Raw genomic sequence first — 25,877 nt, 5'->3', positions numbered from 1 at the left:
TGCTGGCCTCATGTGGACGCAACGCCTAACCGATAAAAACGTTCACCGGTTTTAAAAAAAAACAGCCTTGTGTGGACGGGCCCCAAGTGTCCCTGTGGGTTGAACATTTGTATGGGTGTGTGTGTGTGTATCATTGTACGTATTGTGCGTGTACCTCAGCCTCCAGCCGCAGCACAGTGCTGTTGAGCTCGGAGTTCTTCTTGCCCCGGCTCTCTGTGTCCACCTCCAGCTCCTCCAACCTACGCTCGGCCTGCCACAGCGTAGCAGTGGAGCTCAGCCTCTACTACACACATTTTGGATACCGTATGCTCTTTAATAGTGTTGTGCGTGTAAATATGCCACTATGGACGTGCATAACATACAACATCCGATGACAATCGATTTATTTGATGTTATAGGCTAGACACTAAAAATGGCTGCAGTGTAGATTACACTATCGCTCATAAATGCTGAAAAGGCATAGCCTACTACAGAGAGATAGACTTCTCCGCATAGTCTGTCTGCCTCTCCATGTTTGTGTACTGTCTATCCCACTAGTCATTTTTTACCACTGTCTTACTGCTTCACTGTTTGCGTGCTATATTAGCACATATGCATAACCCCTTCCTCCATCCCACAGCCGGATTGTGGCCACCCTTATACCTTTACTTAATACTTAATGCTTTATAATCAATACTTGTATAATGGCTGTAACCCTATTACGTCAACCCGTTATTGCACTGATATAGTTTTTTGATATATTTTTTTATATTACCTTGCCTACTCTCTTATATGTCCATATTTATTTTATGCTGGTCTCTAGACTTTATTCTTGCACTGTTGGACTTACCGGTACCAGAGCCCGTCTACGGAGAGCCTGGCCACTCCGTATTAAGTCCCATGGTACCGAATTTTGGTTGCAGTTCTACCAAAGTTCCACTGGGCGATCGCCATGAGTGCAAAATGAAAAGGAGTCAATGGAGCTAGACGGCTAAATTTGTCTCTTTCACCTGATTGTCGTTGACAAATCGTTGTTGCCCATAACACGCTAGCATTGTGCTAATGAATGATGTCATTGACACGTTTGAAAGGCTTTTTAGAACAATTAAGTGACTTTAAAAAATGCAATACTCAACCAAGTGTATTTTCTTTACCTCCCCTTTCGAATACAATATTCAAATTACTTGGGAAAAAATTAAATCCCGAGAAAAGTGGATTTTGAGGAGTACAGCTCCATAGACCTCCATTCATTCTGCACTCGTGGACGAGCGCCCTCATGTGGAACCACAGAAGTAACTGCAACCAGTTCAGAAACCGGAAGTTTTCAAGAGTGGCAGTTCTCCCCTTATTAGACATTCTCTGCCAGTACTCATTTGCACCATCACCATGACACTCACTCTCACAGAGCACCTTACCTCACTATGCACAGAGACTCACAGGCTCAGTCCCTGCCTCAGTCATTGCAAGCGCCTCATGCTTAATCACCCCTAAGCACACTATGTGGATACTGTTTTAGACTTGATTTATATTTAGTATAATTTGTATTTTAGTATATTATTTATCTTCTACTGTCCTTATTGCTTAGTTGTGTTTTTTATATTATATACTTTTATTACTTTTTCTGCTGTTAGTGAATGTTGTGTGTGATGTCTGTATGCTACTCAGACCTTAAATTTCCCCTTGGGGATCAATCCATCTATCTTTCTGTTCATTGATAGCCTTCTCATGACCTCACTGCCGATATTTGTTGAGCATAAATATGCCTAGAGAAAATGAAAATAACCCAACTTTGTTCCAAGCTCCTTACGTAGGCCTAAATGCAATAGACACATGGGGAGAGGATGCTTTTGGAAAAATAAACCATGAAAAAACGAACCACTTCACTGTTATGTTAGTATTTTGTTTGTTGCTTAAAAACGTTGTATATGATGGCCTTGAAGTCTTGAGTTAGCCTACTGAATTGGCTGGTACTATAAAGTTTGTGCATGCTCTCATTCAACGCAAACCAGATTTGGGATTCCATAGCCAAGTAATTCTGCTAGGCTAGGCTGCACTCTCAGTCACTCACACACACAGTACATGCATGCACATCCACACATCGATATTTACCAAAAAAAAAACCACACACACACACACAAGTAATGAACAACTGAGTAATGGGACGCACACAAGTTAATACCAAAAAAAGTCTTTCTTTAATAAAGCACTGAATACAACCATAAACACGGGTAGAACGTCAGAGGCGATGACACCATGGGGCTCCTATGAGAGGCATGACTCCATGGGGCTCCTATGAGAGGCATGACTCCATGGGGCTCCTATGAGAGGCATGACTCCATGGGCTCCTATGAGAGGCATGACTCCTTAAGTAAAAAATGCCTGGCCAAGCCAGCCAGTCGACGGCCGCAAGGACTCGCGTGGCTTCACATTGTCAGGACACACTGATGCCCTTTCCTTCGCCAAACGCCACCTGCTGCGACGATCCTGATGAATGCGCAGGGAGTGGGGGTGGTGGCATCTCATGGAATGTGCACGCCACTGGCTAGAAGATTCACTGCTTCTTCATATCCGTTTAAAAATGCCACAGTTGTTGTCAGTTTTCCAGTCTCACGTGTCGTGGTCACACCTTTTCTGTTTGAAACTATGCAGCCATGCGGGCACTTCTCAGCGATAGCGAGACACCTCACAGATGCAATGTGCCTGCGACGGTTAGAGACGCTCGCACGCACGCACCTCTCAACTGATTGTGTTAAGGGATGCTTGGACACGTCTTCAGGCTCATCAGCTCATCAAGCTGAGGGTGCGTGTGTGTGTGTGTGTGTGTGCCTGTGCATATATGTACATGTTTGAGAGAGTGTGTGTGTGTTTAAATGCGTGTGTGTTAACATACAGTACATTTTCCAAACAGCAACTGATTGAGGGTCCTATCTGTCTGCACTGGCCTCGGGGTTAAAGAGAGCCGACCAGAGCAGATCACTTCCTTACAATCTCATGAGAAAAACACTACACTACCGTTACACAAGAGGTTAACATACATGGCCTGACGTCTCGACTGGGTTTGCCAAGAGCGACCTATTCCTTCCCCGGACACATGTACACGTGTGCCACTTTTAATACTGCAGAGGATACAAGGGCAGAATAATAGAAGGACTATACAGCTATACTCATGGTCCTAAAGGGCACAGAGTATGTGGCGCTGGGCATCTTAACATCCACACATACTGAGGGCTGGGAGGGGGGAGGGGAGGCTCCACGTTGAGCGCTGCTCCTGCCCCTGCAGAAGGGTTGTTTTAGGGAACACCAAGACGGAGATGTGGGCTGAAAATAAAGTGCTGACAGCTTTTCCTAAAGGCTATAACATCTGACATCTCGTCAGACACTCGAGGTAGTCCGATATCAAAATAATAATAAAAAAATAAAAAAGTCCAGAGGAGATGGGTTCAGGTCTCTCTGAGACGGACGCAAGTTGAGAGATCCCCACACTTCACACACAGGGGACTGAGAACTAAACAAGTGTGTGTGTGTGTGTGTGTGTGTGTGTGTAATAATCCATGATCTCTGATTCCCTTTTCAAGGCGTAACACTGACATGGCGAGATTAGTGTGAAATGGTTGAGCTATGATTTGTGCCTGGCATGCCGTGTGCCAGGTCATGCTAATTTACGCACAAGCCCTGAAGGCCAATTTAGAGTAATTTGGCGTAAAAGGAGACAAAATTTGTCTGCTAAAGTGTCTCAGACCTTGTCAACAATTCTGAAACAGCGCAGACGTTGTCACGATTGTCACTCTAACTGGATAGCAACTCAAAGTCCTTTATTCTGAAGTGTTGCTGTGGTCAAGGCGTGTTACCGTGTTTACTTTTCTTTCGAGCGGCATTTGTCACCTGACTATGAATTAGTCTTTTTTGAGTATTCCTAACAGTAACAGTAAAAGGTTTGCATTAGTACAGAGGTGCATATATCCCCCCCCCCTCCACCTCCTTCCCATAATGCACCTCGGCTCCAGTGAGCTCCCTCTAGACACAAGCTGATCCTAGACCAGATTGAGACCTGATCTGGTGCCAATCTACTCCACATTCAATTTCTGTCTAGCAAGGAAAAAGGTTTTGTTTGCAAAACAAAATAAACAAACAAAAAAAGTCATAGGAGTTTTCTTTCAGTACGTTTACGACTTAATGTAGAGTAAGCCAATATTCACTAAGGCGGGGATCACATTAGCCAGCGGCAAGCGGCAGGTTTCCTATTGTTCTCTATGGTTCGGCAGCAGAACGGTGGCAACGCTGGCGTAACGTTAGTAGAGATGCACCGATAGATCGGCTGGTGACCGGAACCGGCCGATTTTCTCATGATCGGCCATGACCGTCTGAGACATGCCGATTTTATGCCGGTCAAATGCACTCGCCTGCTGCAATTGTAACAACACCCAGCTGAGTTTGCAAAGTTTGAAGAAGCTAGCAACCAGGACAACACTCAGGGCTGGACGTAGGGCTACACAGAAAGCGCTAATAGGCTATTGAGTTTTTCTATGCAGCGAACGCTGTGCTTTGCCATATTGCGTGGAATTTACTAAGCTGTCACTTCATAGGCTACGTAAACATCGCTCATCACCGCCCATCCCTGCCGCTAATTGCGTGCCCACAGCTGAACCACAAGCGCAGCTGAACGGAGATAACCGATTGCGACATTAAAAAGAATCAAAGTTTAGCGATCATAGGTTACATGATAATAAGATGTAAACAAGCAGCGACATACAGTAGCCCTAGTAGTTCTACTTCACTTAAAAAAAAATACTAGAACTATTTACTGCACGTAGACTAGGGTTATGCCTAGCAGATTGAGAAGTGGATGTCGTGAAAGTGAACAAACCATAGCCTATTAGAAAGAAACACAAGTTAAAGTTGCTTTTGACATTGTAGCCTACAATGAAGAAAACTGATGCTCTGAATACTGAATCAGCTTTCTCTCTTTCTTTCAAGTTTCTATAGCCTAAGTGATGTAATGCATTTAACCGGAATTTGTATTTAGGTTTTTCACCGCAAAACAGACGTGCTCTGTTTTCATAATATTGTGGAGCACCTAATCGCTATTAGCACTTTTCCTCCCCTGTGTTTGCGTGATGGCCTACTCCCACTTTTCCCTCGCCCTCCCATAAATTCATCAATGCATATGAAAATATGTTCCATGGTAGCATGTTCAAATGTATCATGAAAATTGTTCTTAGATCTTTAGTTGGATATTGGATGTGAGAAAAAAAAATGGATGTTTCATAACAGTGCGTTTATATTAGTAGTCTGTGAAATGAATGTCCCACACTGTAGTTGGCATTATAGCATAGCATATGGCATTATAATTACACTGGCATTATAGTTTGATACTGCAGCTGAAGTTAGACTTGAAGAAGAATCTGTCTAATCACCGGTTCCATTTTTTAACAGCCATTTCATTATTGATTACATTTCTATATTAACATAATCTATTAAAGAAAAGATAGAAAATAACTATTTGTGTGTGCTGGAAAATGGTTAGAAGAAATGAAATCGGAATCGGCTACAATCGGTATCGGCAGGTGAAACTCTATGAAAAATCGGAAATTGGAACCGGCCCAAGAAATTGCAATCGGTGCATCTCTAACCGCTAGCGTTTAAGAAGCTGAGCGTTGAACTTGGTTCATCTTTTAAAACGCAATGCCAGTGTATACAATTGACAAACCGTTTGTGTTGCTTAGGAACGAGATAAAACTTATTATGGTCTGAGCGTTGCGTTACGTTTGCCGCTGGCTAATGTGATCCCGGCTAAACCTCGTACTTAGTATACCCCCTAGGACACCAAAGTGAACTGTGGGTTGAATAATCTGTGTGTATGTGTACACACATACGTGCATGTGTGTGTGTTTAAGGGGTTTGGGAGGCTAAGGAAGTTTTAGCTTGGCGGGTCAAGGCTTCCCCTGTGTGCCCCTGGGGTGGAAGGGCGCCGCAACAAATGGGTCCACGACGGGTACCCGCACCCCCATACCCATGCCCATACCCATGCCCACCGCCCAGGAGTGGAGGGGCCCGACAGGCACGGAGCCCACGGCAGCCTGCTGTCCCACAGAGGAGACCACGCGATGGGCAGCCACGGGCTGCTGGGGCAGGGGCACCTCTGAGCAGCGCAGGAGACGCACGGGGGCACCCATGCCCGCACCCACACCCATGCCCAGGGACGGCACAGGACCCAGAGGGGGGGGTTGCTCGGGGGTCCTGTGAGGGGTGAGCATGTGGGTCTGGGGGGGAGGCTGGACAGGCTGAGAAGGGTGGAGAGAAGGGGGCGCCCCACAGGCGTTGACTGTAGCAGTGGTGGAGGTGGCATTGACCCCAGTCCTCTTACCAAAGGGCGCCTGCAAGAAAATGTCGGGCTGGGGGGCGTGAGCAGGTTGGGGGGCGTGAGCGGATTGGGGGGGTTTATGGTGGGTCTGGGACAGGGGGAACGGAGCGCTGCTGAACACGTCTGCGTTGCCTGGGCGGAAGGGTGCGCCCATGAACACATCATCGAAGGGCGACTGGGTGTCCTGCATTTGCCCTTGGTGGGGGGGCTGTGTGAAGGACGCGCTGGACTGCTGGGGGGGCGCCTGGAGCAGAAGCAGCAGTTGTGGCTGGTCAGGGGGGGGCACCACCACAGCCTCCTCAGCGGCTACTCGCACCTCCCCAACGCCGTCTGCCAGAGCCTCCAACAGCGGCCCCGCCTGGGGTTCCACATACACACCGTAGCCGTTGACACCCTGCTGGGCTTCTGTGGAGGAACCAAGCAATAGAACATCAGTCTGGCAGGAACACTGTGAAAGATGCGACTTCCTGGACCATTGAAAAGGACACACGAGACTCCTTTAATCAAGACAACACTTAATCAAGGAACATATTCTACAGAAACCTTTGTGCAAAGCAAATTATTTCTGGAACATACTGTATTTGAAACACACACAAACATATCATTAACCTCATTTAGGTAGATCTTATGATTAAATTATATCTTTATAATATTAGGTCTGTAAAAATAATCCTCCTTAACCACCACTGACATATATGTGCATGTTAATCAAGTAAATCAAAGAGTACACCATGGAGGTGTCAAAAGTGAGGGCTGCTCCCCACGGTTACGTTCGCGCTTAGCGGATGTTCAAATATTCAATGAGAAATTGATGCGCCATGATGAGAAACTGCAGAAAATGACAGCAAACGCACGTCACAAATGACAGCAAATGCACGCCACAAATGACAGCAAATGCACGCCACAAATGACAGCAAATGCACGTCACAAATGACAGCAAATGCACGCCACAAATGACAGCAAATGCACGTCACAAATGACAGCAAATGCACGCCACAAATGACAGCAAATGCACGTCACAAAATGAGCAGTGTGAAATGAGCGAAGAGGAAAAGACTGAGTGGCGTAACATTTCAGATTGTGGTTTGAAGAGTAGTGTGACATGTTGGCTTGAGGGCATGTCAAAACAGATAATGACAAAAACCTATGGACATCACAATGTCCACTCGGATGGGTGCTGGGTTTACAAACATCTAGCAACATTGAAAAATGGATAGAGTGACACAAAATAGCTCCCATGAAATCATCTTATTTCTCACTTAAGTCTGAGGGATAACGTTTTGGCTCGAAATGTCACTGGCAAATAACACAGTGTAATAAGAGCTACTGTATTTGGTGTGCATATCTACTTTTTCAATGTTGGGAACATGTTCAGATACGAAGGACTGTATGGGTGCCACTGTGGTTACAGGGGATCAGTAGCGATAGATGAGAGCTATATCAGAGGTAGAGGAAATAGGAGATTTGGTTTGAAGAATGAGGTGGATGACGTGATGAAACCACAAAGAGTTCAAGTCTTACCTTGAGCCCGACAGCACAGAAAGCAGTGTTATCGACGTCTCCAGCAGAGAAACGGTTAATCTCAAACCATTAAGCGTGTGGCCAAGGTTAAGTGGCAGGCCATTACAGCCTATATGGATTACACAACAGATCTAGATGTAAAGTTCACCGAAGGTCAAAGGTTAAGTGGCAGGCCATTACAGCCTATGTGGATTAAACAAAAGATATAAATGTAAAGTTCACCGAAGGTCAAAGGTTAAGTGGCAGGCCATTACAGCCTATGTGGATTACACAACAGATCTAGAAGGAAAGTTCACCAAAGGTCAAAGGTACAAATCACAAACGAGACAAATTGATGCAGCATTATGTTAGTTGACGCAGTTCAACAAATCAGTTGTTTATTGAATGCTTGTCAGCTGAAGATTTAAAATAGCTGCAGCTGGTGTGTGGTTGACTGGTGTATAAAGCATTGCAATGTCTGCGATCACTACTGTGGTATAAAGCATTGCAATGTCTGCGATCACTACTGTGGTATAAAGCATTGAGATGTTTGCGATTACTACTGTGGTAAAAAGCATTGTGATGTTTGCAATCACTACTGTGGTATAAAGTATTGCACTGTTTGCAATCACTACTGTGGTATAAAGCATTGCAATGTTTGCGAACATTACTGTGGTATTAAGCATTGCGATGTTTGCGATCACTACTGTGGTATAAAGCATTGCGATGTTTGCGGTTTGTGGTTACTTTCGTGGTTACTTTTGTGGTTACTTTCTAGAGTTTCTCTGATCATTCATCCAGTTTTGTGGTTACTTTCTAGAGTTTCTCTGATCATTCATCCAGTTTTGTGGTTACTTTCTAGAGTTTGAGTGTGCAAGTGGCATGTGAAACAAGGAGGCACATAGAACGGAAAATACATATTCAAACAGCTTACCTACTTATGTTAAATGTTAACTAATGTATACAAAAGAACTAAAATTATATTATTCTGCAAACCATATACATTCAAGCTCTTTTAATGACTCCTACCCATTTTCTCCCTTAAATTAACAAACATCCATGGATTTCAAAGATCTGTGGGAACACTGTTAAATATCCACTGCAGTAAAAACTGGACTATTTAACCTTTTTCTTCTGTCTATGTTATTTTATGTATTATTAAAAGACATATCATGAGCAAAATAAACAATACACACTAGAGGTCTGCACTCCCGCAGTAGACCCGTGGGTCCCGACACAAACGAGTGCGGCGCGGGACAACTTTTGAAAGCTCTTTGCGGGAGCGGGCGGGATGAGAGAGGTGCGTTTGCGGGATGGAAATTATTAAAGTAGTGTTCATAACTATAGTTCAGCTGGATGTTCTGTTAGGCAGCATTAAAAAACGGGGTTTAAGCATAACGGATGGATAGCAGGCCTATAGCCTATATTGTCGTTTACGTGGGTTCAATTTGTTCCTGCTGCTCATTGTCAAAACTCGAAATCGAAAGCATGACAGAGGAAGAGGGCATCAGGCTAGGCCTACTTCAGTTGTTAGCTTACATTCAGAACCAAGAAACTGACATCTGAAGTCTTTCTCAGGTGTGTGTGCTCCTCGTAAGACAGAAAGAAAAGCTGAATAGGCTATCCCTCCTGCATGCGGGCTTTAGTGGGCGGGAGCGGGACTAAAAATGACACATTAATGCGGGAGCGGGACTGAAAAATCAGTCCCGCGCAGACCTCTAATACACACTATGGCTGAATTTAGATTTCTGCTCTAGATGGGCATCAGCAAATGTTTCAGAATAAAGAATCAGATCAGCCCATTGTTGCGTGACAACAGATGGAACCCAATCATAATATGAACTCCAGAAATCAGATAATGATTATTAGGGTGCATGTAAACGTGCTCAATGTCTAGTATATTACTGATCAATTATATGCCATGACTACATGAACTACATACTGTACCTATTAGGTCAGTCTATGATATGCCGTTAGAATAACGCTTCTGTCTCTCATATTGATTTACTGATTCTTATTCTAGATGATGCCCTCATTACATTGTGAGTGTGTGTTTGTGTGTGTGTGTGTATGTATGTGTGTGTGCACATGCACAAATGTCACAGTTGCATCAAAGAAAAATAAACTCCACACAATTACACTTATTTTATTTAACAACCCCATTTCTTGGTTCTCCTTTTTTCTTCACAAAAATAGAAGGTGTACATCGAATGATTAAGGTTCTAACAACGGTTTTGGGGACTTGCTACAGAGACCCTTGGGTAGGTTTGCATCATTGGGTGACCATGGTCATAAATAAACTTCTCTATCTTTCTATCAAAATAAAACAACTGAGCACACCAGAAAAGGGTCTTTGATTTTCACAATGTACAGGTAACTAAACCAGCGACAGGCAAGACCTCTGCAACAGACAATGGCTCTCTACGATCGAGGGGAAAGGAGGGGGTTTGGCAGGGTGGTAACACAGAGATTGCATAGGTTGGCCAAACAGAGATCAATGGATGCAGGTTGCGTCGCAAATTTTCCAGAGATTTTCAGAGAAAAGTCAATGTCAAAAGTATCAACTAAAAGCTATCTGACCAACTTCAAATGTCATGCCTATACAGGGAATTTAAAATCAAATAATCTACATAGGGAATGGCTCTATGGTGGCAGACACCTTAAGATGGAAAACCCCAATCAATGAATATTTCATAAATGATAAGATGGTGCTTGGGAACATGACCTCACTTAAAAGCAAGTCAAGGATGTCAGGGCCCATGTCCATATTGCGTTGTTTTTCTGAGCGCCAGTTTCTTTCTTTCATTTTTTTTCCATTGGAAACATATGGTATGTGGACTCCTAGAAAAGCGCCTTTTTAAAGAGTGTACTGCATTTTTTGAACGGACACTCAAGAGTTTTTTGTTTAAAAATCTCTGAAAAAGGCGCTGGTGTCATCACAACATATGATACCTGAAATGTAACCCCCCCCACACACACACCCATACAAATGACAGAGAAAGGCATGTGTGAGGTCATTTGGATGCTGTCAATGAAACAAACTAAGTAACAAAAGGATGTTTTTGAAGTGCTGGGCTGACGTACTCCCCAGCTTTTTTCTTCCAGAAAATAAATGCTATATGGACACAGCCACTTTAATGGATTCATTTTGCCACGTTGATGAATTTTGCTAATTCTAAGAAGAAAACGTATATTGGCCACTGCAATGCAAAGGTCATATGAAGGAGGGGTGGTTACTGAGATCATCACAGATCTGTTTCAAGACCTGATATGATGGGCACTCTGCCAGAGAGAGGAGGGCCTGTGCTTTCCGACGGTAGAGATGCCCAGAAAGGTGCCAGTCGAGGTGCCCATAGTAAGCTCAGTTATTTTAATCTTAGAGGAGCAGCTGTCACCACAGCCACTGGCGATACAGATATAACCTCACCACCTGGACTACAGTACATAATCCTTAACATCCAGAGACACAAGCTCACAAACTCATGCATACAGACACACACACACACACACACACGCATGAGTTACGTACATACGTAACTCATACGCACACACACACACATACACACGCACACACACTCACACAGTAATCATCAGAACACTGAACACGAATGCATCATGGCGTAGACTTCTCTGAGATAGCACACAAGCTCATGCTCTGATATGCCTGAGTTAGACTCAGAGGGGTTGAGCAGGACAGCGGCAAAGCTTCATGAAAACTCTAGGCTAGCATCTGTGTGCTAGCATCTGTGTGCTAGCCTCAGCAGCCAGCAGCGCGGACACACACAGCCTGTACATAGCGCTCACCCACTGACATATAACCGTCTCTGGCCAACATAGCTGGGCAGGACCCAACCACTGAAAGACAGGGGCTGTGGGCACCTACGTAAGCTTCAAGAGACCAAAAAGTACGGATTGTCTTTTTTTTGGGGTCTTGGCCAGCAAAGCAATGGTATTTCATGAGTTTAAACCAGAGAGAAAGAGAGAGGAAGATACTTTACATTCTCAACATCTTTACACACAGATCACAGATAAAGATAAAGAAGTTCTCTGAACAGCTATTATAGAATGATATACATATATTAGCTTTTTTTTTTTTTTTTACTGATACTCATTTCATACATTCAATCTCTACCACTCCATGTACTTCCACAAATAATCTTACACGAAATATACTTTTAAATAATCTCTTGTATACTATGGAGGGAGGGAGGGGGCAAGGAAGGGTAATGTCAACAGTGGCTCTGTACACAAGGTAACATACAATTGCTTCATAGGACCAGAATCAGGTGTTGCAGATATACATCAATGTACATAGTCTTGAGGGGGGTAACGATCAACATCACAGAGGCTATTTACAGAAAACAGGATTCAGAGCAGCTTGGGTTAAAGGATGACCACAAAAAATAAAGATATATCAATAGACAGCCATGCGATGAGACACCCACCAGGAAAACGAATGAGCATGTGTTGGTGTTGATGAAGATGAAGATGAAGAGCTCTAAAATGCCTGTCAAGGCCCCGGACAATAACCCATCAACACACCAGCCAGCATGTTACATTACGGCTTTGAAAGCGCTAGAGCCTCTGGATCTATTATACTGCCACAATCAAAGTAGAGTGCTTTGAATTGCAGCGACTCAAATGTTCTTTTTGATCACTCAAGGTTGATTGAACGGAGGGTCAATGGTCTAGAACAGTGGTTCTCAACCTTTTTTCAACGATGTACCCCCTGTGAAATATTTTTTTCAGCCAAGTACCCCCTAATCAGCGCAAAGCATTTTTAGTTGAGAAAAAAAGACTTAAAACCATCCTGGTATGGAGGGGACTGTGGGTTTTTAGGATAATGGAATTGAATAGCCTACTGAAATATAAAATTCATTTTATGAACTTATATTTTCCTGAAATATTTATTAAATAATTGTTTTTAACGTATTTTTGCATGGATTCTACTTTTTAAATATATGTATACTTTAAAATCTTGCGTACCCCCATTTGAGAACCACTGGTCTAGAAGGTAAAAGGACAAGGTGAAAAAATCTACACCTGAACCTCAAGCCTTCAGAGAACTAGAGATGTCCTGGTAGCCATTTATTCTGAACCGTTTAATTCAATTCCAATACTGAGAACAGAATGTGATACCTTTATTCCCAATGGAAAATAAAGCTCCACATAGCATCTCTCAAACGATTGCTGAGTCAAACATACCATAACTAACCTGACTCACTGTTGGAAAATGTCAATAATAGTCAAACTATTTCCTGATCGGGTCAAATTCGGTGTATTTAGATTGATCAGAAAAGTAATCACTACCACAATCAATGCCACAGCTTTACCAATGGGCCACAATTTACCCCCAGTTTACAGTGATAAATGAACTTCATTCAGAGCCCACCTAAGTACCTACAGGTTGCCATCCAGACAGTGCAGCACTGCAGAAGAGAGCAGCCTGAGTGTCATTTCACAGATGATGTAGGAAAAAGAGTGCGGATGATGACTAGTCACTTAAGGAGTCACATCTTCAAGAGTTAAAGTGCAATAAGACAAGAGAATGAGTCATGGGGAGGGAAAGAAATCATGACGCGCTTCACAAGGAACCTGAAGAGTTTGAAGTGGAACGACAACTGAGAAGCAAACGGAAGCAGATGAGTATAAGAAATTAATTAAATGCAAAATATGGATGGCCATGAAGGAGGGAACTGGGGGAAAAAGCACAAAGAAGCACAACAGAATGACAAACGAATGGACAGATCAAAGAAGCACAACAGAACGCCAAACGAAAGGACAGATCAAAGAAGCACAACAGAACGCCAAACGAAAGGACAGATCAAAGAAGCACAACAGAACACCAAACGAAAGGACAGATCGATGCGCGAGAGAAACAGATAGGAGGGTGGTAAAGAGGGGGGTTGTGGGGGTGGGGGAGGGTGAGGAGGACTCAGATCAGGCCGAAGCAGGGTGGACCGGAGAAAAGGTGGTGGACGAAGCAGAGAGAGAGAGAGCGACTAAGCAAGTGGACGTCCTCTTCAGAGCGCTGGGGGGGAGGGGGGGGGGGGGGGGGGGTGGCTAGCGGCTAGTAGAGGCTAGCGGAAGCACACACTGCCCTGCGGCTCTACAGGTCGATGAGCTGATCCACCAGCAGCAGGGAGCGAGCCAGGCTGGGCAGGCTGGACTCGGAGCTGCCGCTGTTGCTGCGGGAGTGACCATCTGAGGGAGGGGTTCAGGGTGGGGTTTGCAGCCAAAAAGGAGGGGGGGGGGGGGAGGGAGGAGAGGGGGGGAGTTAAGAGAGAAGCAGAGAGAAAAAAAGAGAAAGGATTTGTGAGAACTTCTATGAGAAGGACCTCCTACAAGGTGGCCACAGGAATACCTGGTGGAAAAAGGCCCAACTACCCAGAGAGGCGTCTGTACGGTGTGAAGACCACATCTACATGAAATAGTAACAACATAGAAACAACAAGGGGACAACAAGGGGACAACAAGGGGGCACACTGTCCCCCCCCCCCCCCACCCCCACCCCCCCAGCGCATGATAACAAGGCCTACTAGGCTTTTACATGTTTTCAAGGCTGGATGTTCAACAAATATACTACTGTGTTTGAAGTAGTTCAATAAAAATATGTCATTCATATCAATTCATGTATCACCTAATGTCATCAATAACAGGCCAGGCCTCCAGGAAACAGTTTATGTTTCATTTATCTAATATTGTCTTGGTCATACTACAGAATGATTTATTGTCTTTGTTGAATAATACAGAAAATAAAGAGTTTAAAATAAAATCGCATAATCGCATATTAAATAATCACATATTAAATCGCAATCACAATATTGGTTAAAAAATAGATTATTTTCCAAAATAGTTCTGCCCTATTAAAGACAACAGATTGAGTCAGTCATTGAAATTGACAGTCAGAGATTGAGATTGATTGAATAACCCTTGTGCCACACAATTTGTTTATGAAGATGTTTTCATTAATATATAACTGAAGCTGTTTTTATAGTCTGTGGAAAGGCATACAAGATTTTTTTAATCAGGGGTTATCAGAAGTAGACAGACATTAAGTTGCACTTTTTCCACTATTACTGACCAGTGGTGCAAATGTTGCAAAAACAACCACAATATATCCCAGAATCTCAGAAGGTAAACACTCACGCCCCAATGACCCAAGATTATGACCCAATGACCCAGATCATGACCCAATGACCCGGATCATGACCCAAATTTATGTGATCAGGCTCTTGGTAATTTCTACATCCACATTGAAGATAATAACATAGGACAGGAGAGATACCAGGACTCTGTGTGTGTGTGTGTGTGTGTGTGTGTGTGTGTGTGTGTGTGGCTCTGATGCTAGACAGGAGAGATACCAGGACCCTGTGTGTGTGTGTGTGGCTCTGATGCTAGACAGGAGAGATACCAGGACCCTGTGCGCGCGTGTGTGTGTGTGTGTGTGTGTGTGTGTGTGTGTGTGTGTGTGTGTGTGTGTGTGTGTGCACACGTGCATGGCTCTGATGCTAGACAGGAGAGATACCATTACATTACATTACATTTAGCAGACACTTCTTGACCAAAGTGACGTACATACGTCAGCTATATTACAAGGGATCACATTGTCCCCGGAGCAACTTGGGGTTAAGTGCCTTGCTCAAGGGCACAACGGTGGATACCAGGACCCTGTGTGTGTGTGTGTGGTGTGTGTGGTGTGTGTGTGTGTGGTGTGTTTGTTTATGTGTGTGTGTGTGTGTGTGTGTGTGTGTGGGGTGTGTTTGTGTGTGTGAGACACAGTAAATTGTGGTGTTAAATCTCACCTCCATTCCGTTTGTGTGCGCATGCAATGTGCAAAGATGGTAAGAACTGAGCCCCTGAACGTGTGTGTGTGCTCAGAAAGTCTGCAAACTTTATAGAAATGTGTGTGTGAATGAGTTTGTGGATGGGTGTGTAGTACATATATTGAGATGTAAGTGTGTTGAGGTCTGACACCTCTGAATGCCTCTGGCCAGGCTACCTGCCAGGGCATGACCTTACCTTGGAGACACACACACACACACACACACACACACACACACACACACACACTTAAACTTACATGCCTCTGGCCAGGCTACCTGCCAGGGCACGGATCTTACCTTGGGAGGAGTTTTTGGAGACCAACACGGGGATGGGGTCAAACTCGTCCTCTGTGCCTTTCTCTGAGCTCAGGGGGGGGTCAAGGCCGGAGAGGAGGCAGGACGAGTCTGTTTGGGGTGGGGGGGGGGGGGCGTAGATGAATGATGGGTTTGGGGATTGGGGAGGATGAATGATGGTTTTGGAGTGAGGGGAATGATTGTTGTGGGGAGTACATGAATTATGTTGGGGTTTTTTTGGAGGAAGGGGGGAGTATGTTTAGGATGCCCATAGAGAGTTGCAGGAGAGGAAAAAGGAGTGATGAATAGAGAGAACGATGGAGGAAATGAAAAGAGAGAAGAGGTAAACAAAGGCAGCAGGAGGGAGGGATACAGAGGGAAATGACAAAATGGAGAGAAGAAAGGAGGAGGAAAGCGAAGGGGGGATGAGGAGGAGGAAGAGAGGGATTATGAAATGGAAAAAAAAAAAATGCAGGAAGACGGGATCATCAGGCCAGAGGTTCAGACGGATGAAAAGGCAGGCAGACAGACAGACAGACGGACAGACAGACATCCGCAAGCAGAGAGACAACACCACAAAACTGAAAACCAGATTCTCCAAAAGCGCCAAGTCAGACAGATGAATGAATGTGCTGAGTCAGCACTGTGAGGCCCAAGAGTCAGACATAGCAGCCGGACACTCCAGCTACAGAGCAAAGACCAACACGCTGCCTGTCTAGGAAGTGTGTGTGTGTGTGTGTGTGTGTGTGTGTTTGTGAAGTATGCATGATTGTGTGTGTATATATCACACAATCAGTGTGGTTGTGTAAGTATGTGGAATTGTGCGTGTCTTATCTGTATGTATGTATAAGTGTATAATGTCTTTGTCTGCATCTGTATGCGTTCCATGTCTGTGTGTGTGTGTGTGTGTGTGTGTGCGTGTGTGTGTGTGCGCGTGCATGCGTGTTTACCTGCTATGGGTTGAGAAGACCCTCCAGAGACGGGGGCGAACTGGTCAAGACAGGAGGCGGAGTCTCCTCCCAGCAGAGAGCCCTCACCAATCAAAGGGTCTGGGGGCAGGAACAAAACAGTCAAGCATAAAATGCACACACACACTGACACACACACACACACACACACACACTGACACACACACAAACACACTCTGACACACACACACAATCCTGTATGGACACATGAAAAGCAGGTCACCTGTGTCCACCAGAGCGGGCTGCCCCTGGGCCTGAGGCAGCAAACCTGGGATGAGAGAATCACACACCTCTGGGTCACCTGCTGAAGGAGGAGGGGGGGGGCGTATTTAGGGAGGTGAAGACAGAAAGCAAGAGGGGGGGGGGGGGGGGGGGAGAGAGATATGTTAGGGAAAAACTAATCTGGAAAACATTCTCCAAAGCCACTGGGCAAATAGACCCTGTTATTGAGAGTAAAGCTTGTGTTCTCACACACACAGAAATATAGACGCTGGCACTGAAAGCTAATCTCTTGCAATAAGAGACACAAGAGACAGTCTGGAGCTGGTAGCACAGAGATTTGCTGTGTCTCTGCTGGCGGAGGGAGCAGAGCTGAGCTGACGGGAGAGGAACGCAAGTGAAAAGAACACGTAGAAAAGACCACATGAGGTTCTCCACTCTAGCACAGCAGACAACCCTTTTCAATGAGAACCACATCAATGCATTTAAATAGGCCTATTTCCTGAGTCCATGCTACCCAAGCACATATGCATGTGTGTGTGTGTGTGTGTGTGTGTGTGTGTGTGTGCGAATGTGTGATTACGCAGGTATATAGATAAAGAGCGGACAGAAACACAATGACATGTTAGAGGATGTGTCCAAAACTCTAATTTTCATGTATTACATAATATAATATGCTAGAGGACACACACGATTATGTGGTACATAAGATAGTTGTGAGGGTGGCATGGGATAGCGAAGCCTGATCCACTCTAACAACCTTCCACAACTGCTCAGCCAAGAGGGCAAGAGGTGCTGCTGTCCTTTTCAAGGGTACCATGAGAGAAAACGGGTCCTCAGATCACCGTTGCCATGGAAATGTTTATGCCTTAATTCCTGCCACGGCATGTTCATTTACTCGCTGGAATCAAGATGGATGCTGAGGCTGTCAGAAGCGATGTGTGGCCATCCAATGAAAACTGCTTTTCTCATCTTGAAGTTGAATTTACTCAATGGAAACGGTAGGAAGTTATAGTCATACTGTTGTCTTATATTCGAAAGTAAGCATGGTAAACTACTTTTATGTGCACATGACAACAATGACCATCAAGCCTTATGCAGCCTGCAGTTAGTGGGAGACCTGGAATAAGGCCCAAAAGTCTCAGAAAATAACAAGGTTTCACATTATATTAGTTGAAGGAGTGTGTTCATCTGTGCAAGAGGTTCAATTAGAAATACAAATTTAGCCAGGAGACAGAATGTGAAAACTATTTAGATGTTTTGAGTATTGAGATGTTTCCTCCTTTGGCAACTTTTTCAATACTAGTATTAAGCAAATGTACATGGTTTGACTATGGACTTTGATCCCAGAGTCTACCACCACGTTGGTATTCCGCAGCAGCCCTACAGGGGGAGGCACAGGGTGCTCTGCAGGTTTACCATCTGCAGGGGGCTCCAGTGAGCTGCCGAAGGGGTCGTTGAGGGACAGCAGGTCCGGCAGCAGAAGGGACGTGTCCGGAGACTTGAGGCCTTCGATAAGCTTCTCTGCAGGATGCCCACGTCAGCCAGTCGTAGGCATGAGTGGGAAAAGAGAAAGAGATGTAGATGGAGAGAAAGAAAAAAAACAGAAAGAAAGAAAGGGGGAGAGAGTAATGAGTGAGAATTAGGAAGAAACGACAGATTAATGAAGAGAGAGAATCAGAGAGAGAGAGAGAGAGTTGGGTTGAGAGAGAGAGAGTTTGGGTTGAGATAGAGAGTTGGGTTGAGAGAGAGAGAGTTGGGTTGAGAGAGAGAGTTTGGGTTGAGAGAGAGTTGGGGTTGAGAGAGAGAGTTTGGGTTGAGAGAGAGAGTTGGGTTGAGAGAGAGAGTGAGAGAGAGAGTGAGTTGGGTTGAGAGAGAGTAGGGTTGAGAGAGTGAGTTGGGTTGAGAGGGGGAGGGGGGAGACAGGGGGGATACAGAGATGAGAACAGAAGAGAGAAAATGAGAAAAAAGGGGGGAGACAGAGATGAGAACAGGAGAGAAATTAAGCAAAGGAGGAAGTGAAAGAGGCAGACAAAATTCAGAGAGGTTAGTTTCAAAGCATGAGGAAGAGTAGTCTGGTTATATTATACAGACAGGTCATTCTTTGGGCAGTGAGCATGAGGAAGAGCAGTCTGGTTATATTATACAGACAGGTCATTCTTTGGGCAGTGAGAACCATGGACAAGCCTCGCATGCAGGAAGGAGCTGGTGATGAAAAATACACACATACACACACTGCTCACTCTTTTCTAGGGCCGCAGCAACTAAACACAAATTAATTGGTGTCAACTGTTTCATTCATTTCAAATATGTTGGTGATCGATGCATTGATTTCAGTGTTTTTTTTTTTATGAAAGAAAAAATATCTGATTCTGAAAATCCTGTTTCCATCTTCTTAAAGCTCAACCCTCTCAAAGCTCTCAAACCTCTTAAAGCTCTTAACCCTCCTAAAGCTTAACCCTCTTAAAGCTCAACCCTCTGAAAGCTCAAACCTCTTAAAGCTCTCAAACCTCTTAAAGCTCAACCCTCTTAAAGCTCAACCCTCTTAAAGCTCAAACCTCTTAAAGCTCAACCCTCTTAAAGCTCAACCCTCTTAAAGCTCAAACCTCTTAAAGCTCTCAAACCTCTTAAAGCTCAACCCTCTTAAAGCTTAGACCTCTTAAAGCTCAACCCTCTTTTTGTTCTCTTTGTTTGTATTGTTTTTGTTTGTTTGTTGTTTTATTTTCCTTTCCACTATGTATAGCGACCTTGGATTTGACAAAGGCGCTATATAAATTTATTCTACTGCTTGATTCAGTATCCCATTGTGAAGGTTCTTTAGAACGTGCAATTAAAAATCGGCTATTTGCACGGCTATGAAGTAGTTCCATTTTTTTTACCTTCTTACATATTTTGGAGTTCTTTAGAGTGCTCAGTGAAAATTACCGTTAATTTGAAACATTGTATCAAGGAAAAACAGCAAAGAAACACCGCTGCGCTGAATATGTCTGATTACGGCCTACCAGAAATTACTTTCAATGAACACCTGCTGCCGCACATCAGTGAGGCTGTTGGACTTGAGAAGCGCTTTATCAACCACTCTTTGTGCGCTACCGCCGTTCAGCTGCTGTCCGAGGCTGGACTGGAAAGCCGGCAGATCAAACTTCACCATCAATGGGAACGTGCAGTTCAATTTACAAAAATAAAACTGCCTTATTTTGATTCCATCAATGTTTTGACTGTTTTATATGTAGACTAGGTGGTAGACCTGTTGGTTAGTGTTCCAGCGTAGCAACCATTCATGCGGGACTATAGTAACAGTTTGAAATAAATACTTTTAACAGCTTTAACTATCCAAATGAGATAACAAAAAAAATAAAAAATAACTTTTATATTTAACATGTTAACAGTAGAATAAGCGGGATAATGGACTTCACTCCATTAGATTATCCGAAAAATAAACGCACTACGTTGCGCTGTGCGTCGTGGCCGCATTACAACCTCGAATGTGCGTTTATTTTCAGATAATCTAATGGAGTGTCGTCAATTATCCCTTACATAACTCATTATTATTATTATTATTACCCCCAAGTGACTGATGTAAATCAACAGCAGTCCAGCCAATTGGTGCTCGTAGTTTTCTCACAATTAGTGAAATGGAGATTGCCTGAGTGCAGTGGATGTGTATAGTATAGTAATATAAAGACACCAGTGTCTGAAGGTCCAATCACTGGGTAATTAGTATTCCTGGCTACAATTCCACAATGAGGACAAAAGAACACTCTAAGCCATAGACTGTTCTATATATACAGTCTATGCTCTAAACAACTAAAAGAAAATGTTGCTGAAAAGCATAAGTGAGGGGATAATACAAAACATGTTCACTGTCAAGTTACTGAACATCCTCTGGAGCAGTGAAATCCATCATTACAGAATTTAAGGAATACAGTATATGGCAATATGGCAAATGTGCAAATCTGCCTAGAGCAGGCTGTCACCACAAACTGAGTGACCGTTCAAGAAGAATATTGGTGGGGGAGCCCAGCAAGGCAATTGTGACAACTCTGAACGAAGGAGTCAAAAGCTTCAGCAGCTGAGATAGGGAAAAACTGCATACAACAACTATTTTTACCAGTCAAAGCTCTATGGGTGAGTGGCAAAACTCTTATCTATTTTTTCGTTCTTTTCTGAGTGTGAGGTTAACAGCATCAATGTGTCCTTGACCGAACTCAGCCAACTTTTCATAATCATCCATATGTGTGTGTGTGTGTGTATGTCTGTGTGTGTCTTTGTGTGTGCACTTCCAAAGCCGCAACAAGGTCAGCTCAGCTCATTGACCCAGCACGGTCTTAGTAACCTCTGCTAACAAACAGGCCTGACACAAAAGCCTTTGGGCCCCACTGGAGATGGAGGTCGTACACACAAACAGCAAGCAGACCATGTGAAGGAAAGCTCATAGTTGATAAGTTCTGTATTAAACATGGTGCACAGAAGCATTTTTTCTGGGAGTTTTGCAGTAAATGACCTACTCTGCTCTGATGAAGGAGCTGGAGGTGTACATGTACTAACAGTCCTTAGAAGAGTGAGTCCTTAGGAGACTGAACATTGATGAATTAAGTCCTGAACACACCATTAGATGAATTTAAATATCCTTAGTACTGATTGGGTTATCTCTCAGGTGTGCAGGTGCCTGGGTTATCTCTCAAGGGTACAGGTGGCTGGGTTATCTCAGGTGTACAGGTGTCTGGGTTATCTCTCAGGTGTACCGGTGTCTATGTTGAGGGTGCGCAGCACAGTGCAGTGGGACCTACCTGGAACAGGGACGCTGAGGAGAGAGTTTGAGGTGTCCAGACCCAGGATATCAGCAGGTCTCTCTACTCGAGGAGAGCAAAACAGGAGTTTTGGGAGTGGAGGAGGTGAAGGGGTGTGGAGAGGAAGAAAAAAGGAGAAGAGGAGAGGAGCAGAGGAGGAGAGGAGGAGAGGAGGAGAAGAGGAGAGGAGCAGAGATCAGCAGTGGACAGCAATGTGGACAGTTACTAGGGCTGAAAGATTCATAAACATCAAATGGAAATCGCAAGTTGAAATAATGCATTTAGCAAATCACAATTATAATGATCTGCATGCTAACTAAAAATATGCGGTCCACCTTAAAGCCATATTTGGAAGTAATTTGTATATCTTTCTTTGCATTTTTGAATTAGCAGATAGAACCATTCATATTCCAATGCAATCTTAAAGGTGCAGTCAGGGATTTTAGGCAATTTCAAGCCTGTAACATTTTCATATAAATATGAAATTGAAATTAATTAGCTGTCCTGCCAAAGCACAAATAGCTAGTCACACACTACACTGGCGGTCCCACACTGCATCATTAGCATCAGAAGGCTAAAGGCCACAACATGCAGCGTGTTTATGTGACACTCAAATGCACTGTTCAGGGCCCTGCTTCACATGGGGACAAAAGAACGTAGTGTTTTTCCAAGACTTTCAAGCTATTGAATTAGGCTACGATTCTATTTTAATGGGACAGAAGACATGGTTCTCTACAGCACACGTAGCACATTCTATTTGTAGAATTGCTTAGATTAGACTAGATCACATGGAGGGGTTGAGATGAACTCTTTGGCCTACAAGCCAAAGTGGCTGGTAGATGAAAAAATTACTGGCCAGACATTTTTTTTACCGGCCAAAACTAAACAATGCTTTTCATAATTATTTTGGTACTAGCCTATCATTAGTTACATTTAAATGAACGGGACTTCCCAATGTTCCGAGGTCCAATTATTTTATAGCCTATAATCAGACAGTGATGGAGCGGCGCAAACGAATTACATTGCTCTATCTTGGTCAGTAATCAAGGCTCTTTGCTATAATGACTCCTAAAAAATATGACAGTGGCAACAGGTTTTGAGTTATGAATCACATTATCATTCTGTGAGTAGTTTGTTTTCTTATTTCTGTCTCTTTAATTTGAGAGTGTGCATGCATTTGTGTGTGCAAGTCTCTTATGGGGTATGTTTCCTGAGTGAGCATATTTTATAACTGTCTATCTAAGTGTATGTGTGTGTGTAATGGTGTTGTAGTGTTGGAATTGGAGTGGCCTTGGATAACTCTTACTGTGTGTGTGCAAGTTTAGGGGTGTTGAGGACCCTCCAGTAGGCTTAGAGACTGCTCTCAGCTGAGTTGTAATTGGAATGTCCTGTGAGCAGACCCTTACTGTTAGTGTGTGTGTGTGTGTGTGTGTGTGTGTGTGTGTGCGTGAGAGTGTGTGTGAGAGTGTGTGTGTTTGTTTGTTTCCACCAGCAGGTTGAGAGCTGCTTTTTGCAGTGGGGTGAGGCCTGATGCATTGTGTGTGTGTGTGTGCATGTGCGTGCGTGTGTGTGTGTGTGTGTGTGTGTTTAGTGGTGTTGAGGACTCACCAGCTGGTTGAGAGGTGCTCTCTGCAGTGTGGGGGGTGGCAAAGCCTGGAAGCAAATCTTCACAGGAGCTGTCACTCCCAGCATCAGCAGGCTTTTCTACAAGACGGAGAAAGAGGGAGGGAGGGTTGGGGAGGCAGAGTAGAGAGAAAAAGAGTGTAGAGAAAGAGAAAGAGAGAGCGAGGGGAAGGAGAGAGAGAGTGAGGGGAAGGAGAGAGAGAGCGAGGGGAAGGAGAGAGAGAGCGAGGGGAAGGAGAGAGAGAATGAGGGGAAGGAGAAAGGAAGAGCAGAAAGCAGAAACTAAATACCTGTAGAAAAGGTGCAAGAGCACGACTCCATAAGGTGCTCGCCAACCAATCCGCAGCAAACACAAGGTCCCAAGTTTCTATGGCAACCTGAGCCAAAGATCTCTCATAATGGTGAAGTTGAAAAAATTAATAAATAAAAAAAAAACTCTGCATGTTCTGGATATCCATATTCACCTACCATGTGAAATTGAATCCATCATGTCATATTGACAACTCATCTGGGCTGAGTGTATGGTCACACCCCTACATTCCAGTAAGGAATCAAATTGCTGTACATTTTGACCATACCCGACTCAATATGCTAACCAACTCCTGATACAGGCCGTGGTCATCTGGCCCCCTCGACTATTGTAACGGCCTTCTGACGGGCCTCCCAGCCTGCATGGGAAAACCCTTTCAGATGTGCAGCTGGTCTTCAATCAGCCAAAAAGGGCACATGTTGCACCGCTTATCAAGCGCCGCAGGCTACCTGTAGCTGCCTGCATTGCATTCAATTTGCTAATGCTTGCCTACAAAATAGTCTCCTGTTCTACACTTAATTATTTCAATGCCCTTGTTGGATTCTCTGGTTGTTGCGTTGTGTTTTAGTTCTAATGTCTGTATTGAAGATGGTCAATAAAGCTTGACGGCAGGATCAGGATCGGCGATTAGATGATGATTTATTGTAGATGGTACAACAATGAATAACAGAACACAGGCTAAGTCTCAAACAGTAAAACTGTGCAGAGTCTAACAGTTGTGGTTGTTATTAGAAGCGGCTGCTGAGCCTTCCGACAGAAGATGGGCATATGCTACCTCACAACCGTTGCACTCCTCCAGTAAGCCTGGCTCTGCCACCCGTGTGTTCACAGCCATCCAAACTTTTCTCATCCGTAGTTCACTGCTAGCTACGTGCCTACCAGAGCAGGAACATCCCTCTCTATCTTTAAAAACCTCCTGAAGACCCACCTCCTCGGAGTACCTCCTCTCCTAGCACTACCAAAGTGGACATGCTTAATCTAGCACTACCAAACAACTGGACAAGCTTAATCTAGCACTACCAAACAACTGGACATGCTTAATCTAGCACTACCAAACAACTGGACAAGCTTAATCTAGCACTACCAAACAACTGGACAAGCTTAATCTAGCACTACCAAACAACTGGACATGCTTAATCTAGCACTACCAAACAACTGGACATGCTTAATCTAGCACTACCAAACAACTGGACAAGCTTAATCTAGCACTACCAAACAACTGGACATGCTTAATCTAGCACTTACCACAATCACCTTCTCCATCCTGGCTATCCATCCTTCTTCTTCCAACAATGCTAGTTCCCATGACTTAACTTGGCTTATTATACGGCTCTTCACAATGCTAGTTCCCATGACTTAACTTGGCTTATTATACGGCTCTTCAAAATGCTAGTTCCCATGACTTAAGTTAGGGAGAATGTATTGTCCGCCGGTAATTATCAGAAAATAAGTCCCGACAGGGAGAACAGAACCCCGACACGCAGCGGAGGACAACTTTGAACTCTCACACCGTCAATGTGTGAAGAAGGTATTTAGCAGGGGTATTTAAACCTGTTCCCTTGAGGGTGATCATGAGCCCAATGTGTGAAGAAGGTATTTAGCAGGGGTATTTAAACCTGTTCCCTTGAGGGTGATCGTAAGCCCAATGTGTGAAGAAGGTATTTAGCAGGGGTATTTAAACCTGTTCCCTTGAGGGTGATCGTGAGCCCAAAAGTTAACTTTTTTCTATAAGATTCATGGTTACTTACTGCTCTGTAGTTTATTTTAGCCAAAAAACAACCAAACATGTATAATGTAATTTATTGACGTGGGAATGACAGTGGTGTATTCACTGTTTTTGGTGTATTCACTGTTTTTAGAAAAGAAGCAAGCAGGAGGAATGCATGAGCTTCCTGCACATTCGCTAGTCTGTTCCATTGTGTGTTTTCAGAATAATAATACTGTAAGAAGCCTGCTTTGCCTTGTGAAGGATCTGACCGGCAGGACTCCGTTCTACCAAGAAAGGAT

General features: G+C 44.1%; 1 protein-coding gene across 7 annotated transcripts in view; it reads right to left on the bottom strand.

Moving 5' to 3' along the window:
• Nucleotides 1–5,170: 5,170 nt before the first annotated feature.
• aak1b (AP2 associated kinase 1b) overlaps nucleotides 5,171–25,877 on the bottom strand; it is a 63,275-nt gene continuing 42,568 nt past the window's right edge. For 2 of the 7 annotated variants that reach the window (XM_042060105.1, XM_042060110.1), the window contains 7 exons: nucleotides 23,546–23,641; nucleotides 21,938–22,000; nucleotides 18,567–18,671; nucleotides 17,152–17,232; nucleotides 16,911–17,009; nucleotides 15,964–16,071; nucleotides 5,171–6,745 (listed from right to left, as the gene is read on the bottom strand). In XM_042060105.1, the coding sequence (XP_041916039.1) occupies nucleotides 5,910–6,745; nucleotides 15,964–16,071; nucleotides 16,911–17,009; nucleotides 17,152–17,232; nucleotides 18,567–18,671; nucleotides 21,938–22,000; nucleotides 23,546–23,641 (1,388 nt within the window). In that variant the 3' untranslated portion in view covers nucleotides 5,171–5,909. Of the gene's footprint in view, nucleotides 6,746–13,773; nucleotides 14,045–15,963; nucleotides 16,072–16,910; nucleotides 17,010–17,151; nucleotides 17,233–18,566; nucleotides 18,672–21,937; nucleotides 22,001–23,545; nucleotides 23,642–25,877 lie in introns of those variants that run through there. The other 5 variants (XM_042060106.1, XM_042060111.1, XM_042060108.1 and 2 more) reach the window with 5 other exon arrangements.

This window comes from Alosa sapidissima, chromosome 13 (assembly GCF_018492685.1).
Source record: "Alosa sapidissima isolate fAloSap1 chromosome 13, fAloSap1.pri, whole genome shotgun sequence".
NCBI lineage: Eukaryota > Metazoa > Chordata > Actinopteri > Clupeiformes > Clupeidae > Alosa > Alosa sapidissima.
This window is presented reverse-complemented; position numbering and strand designations above follow the sequence as displayed.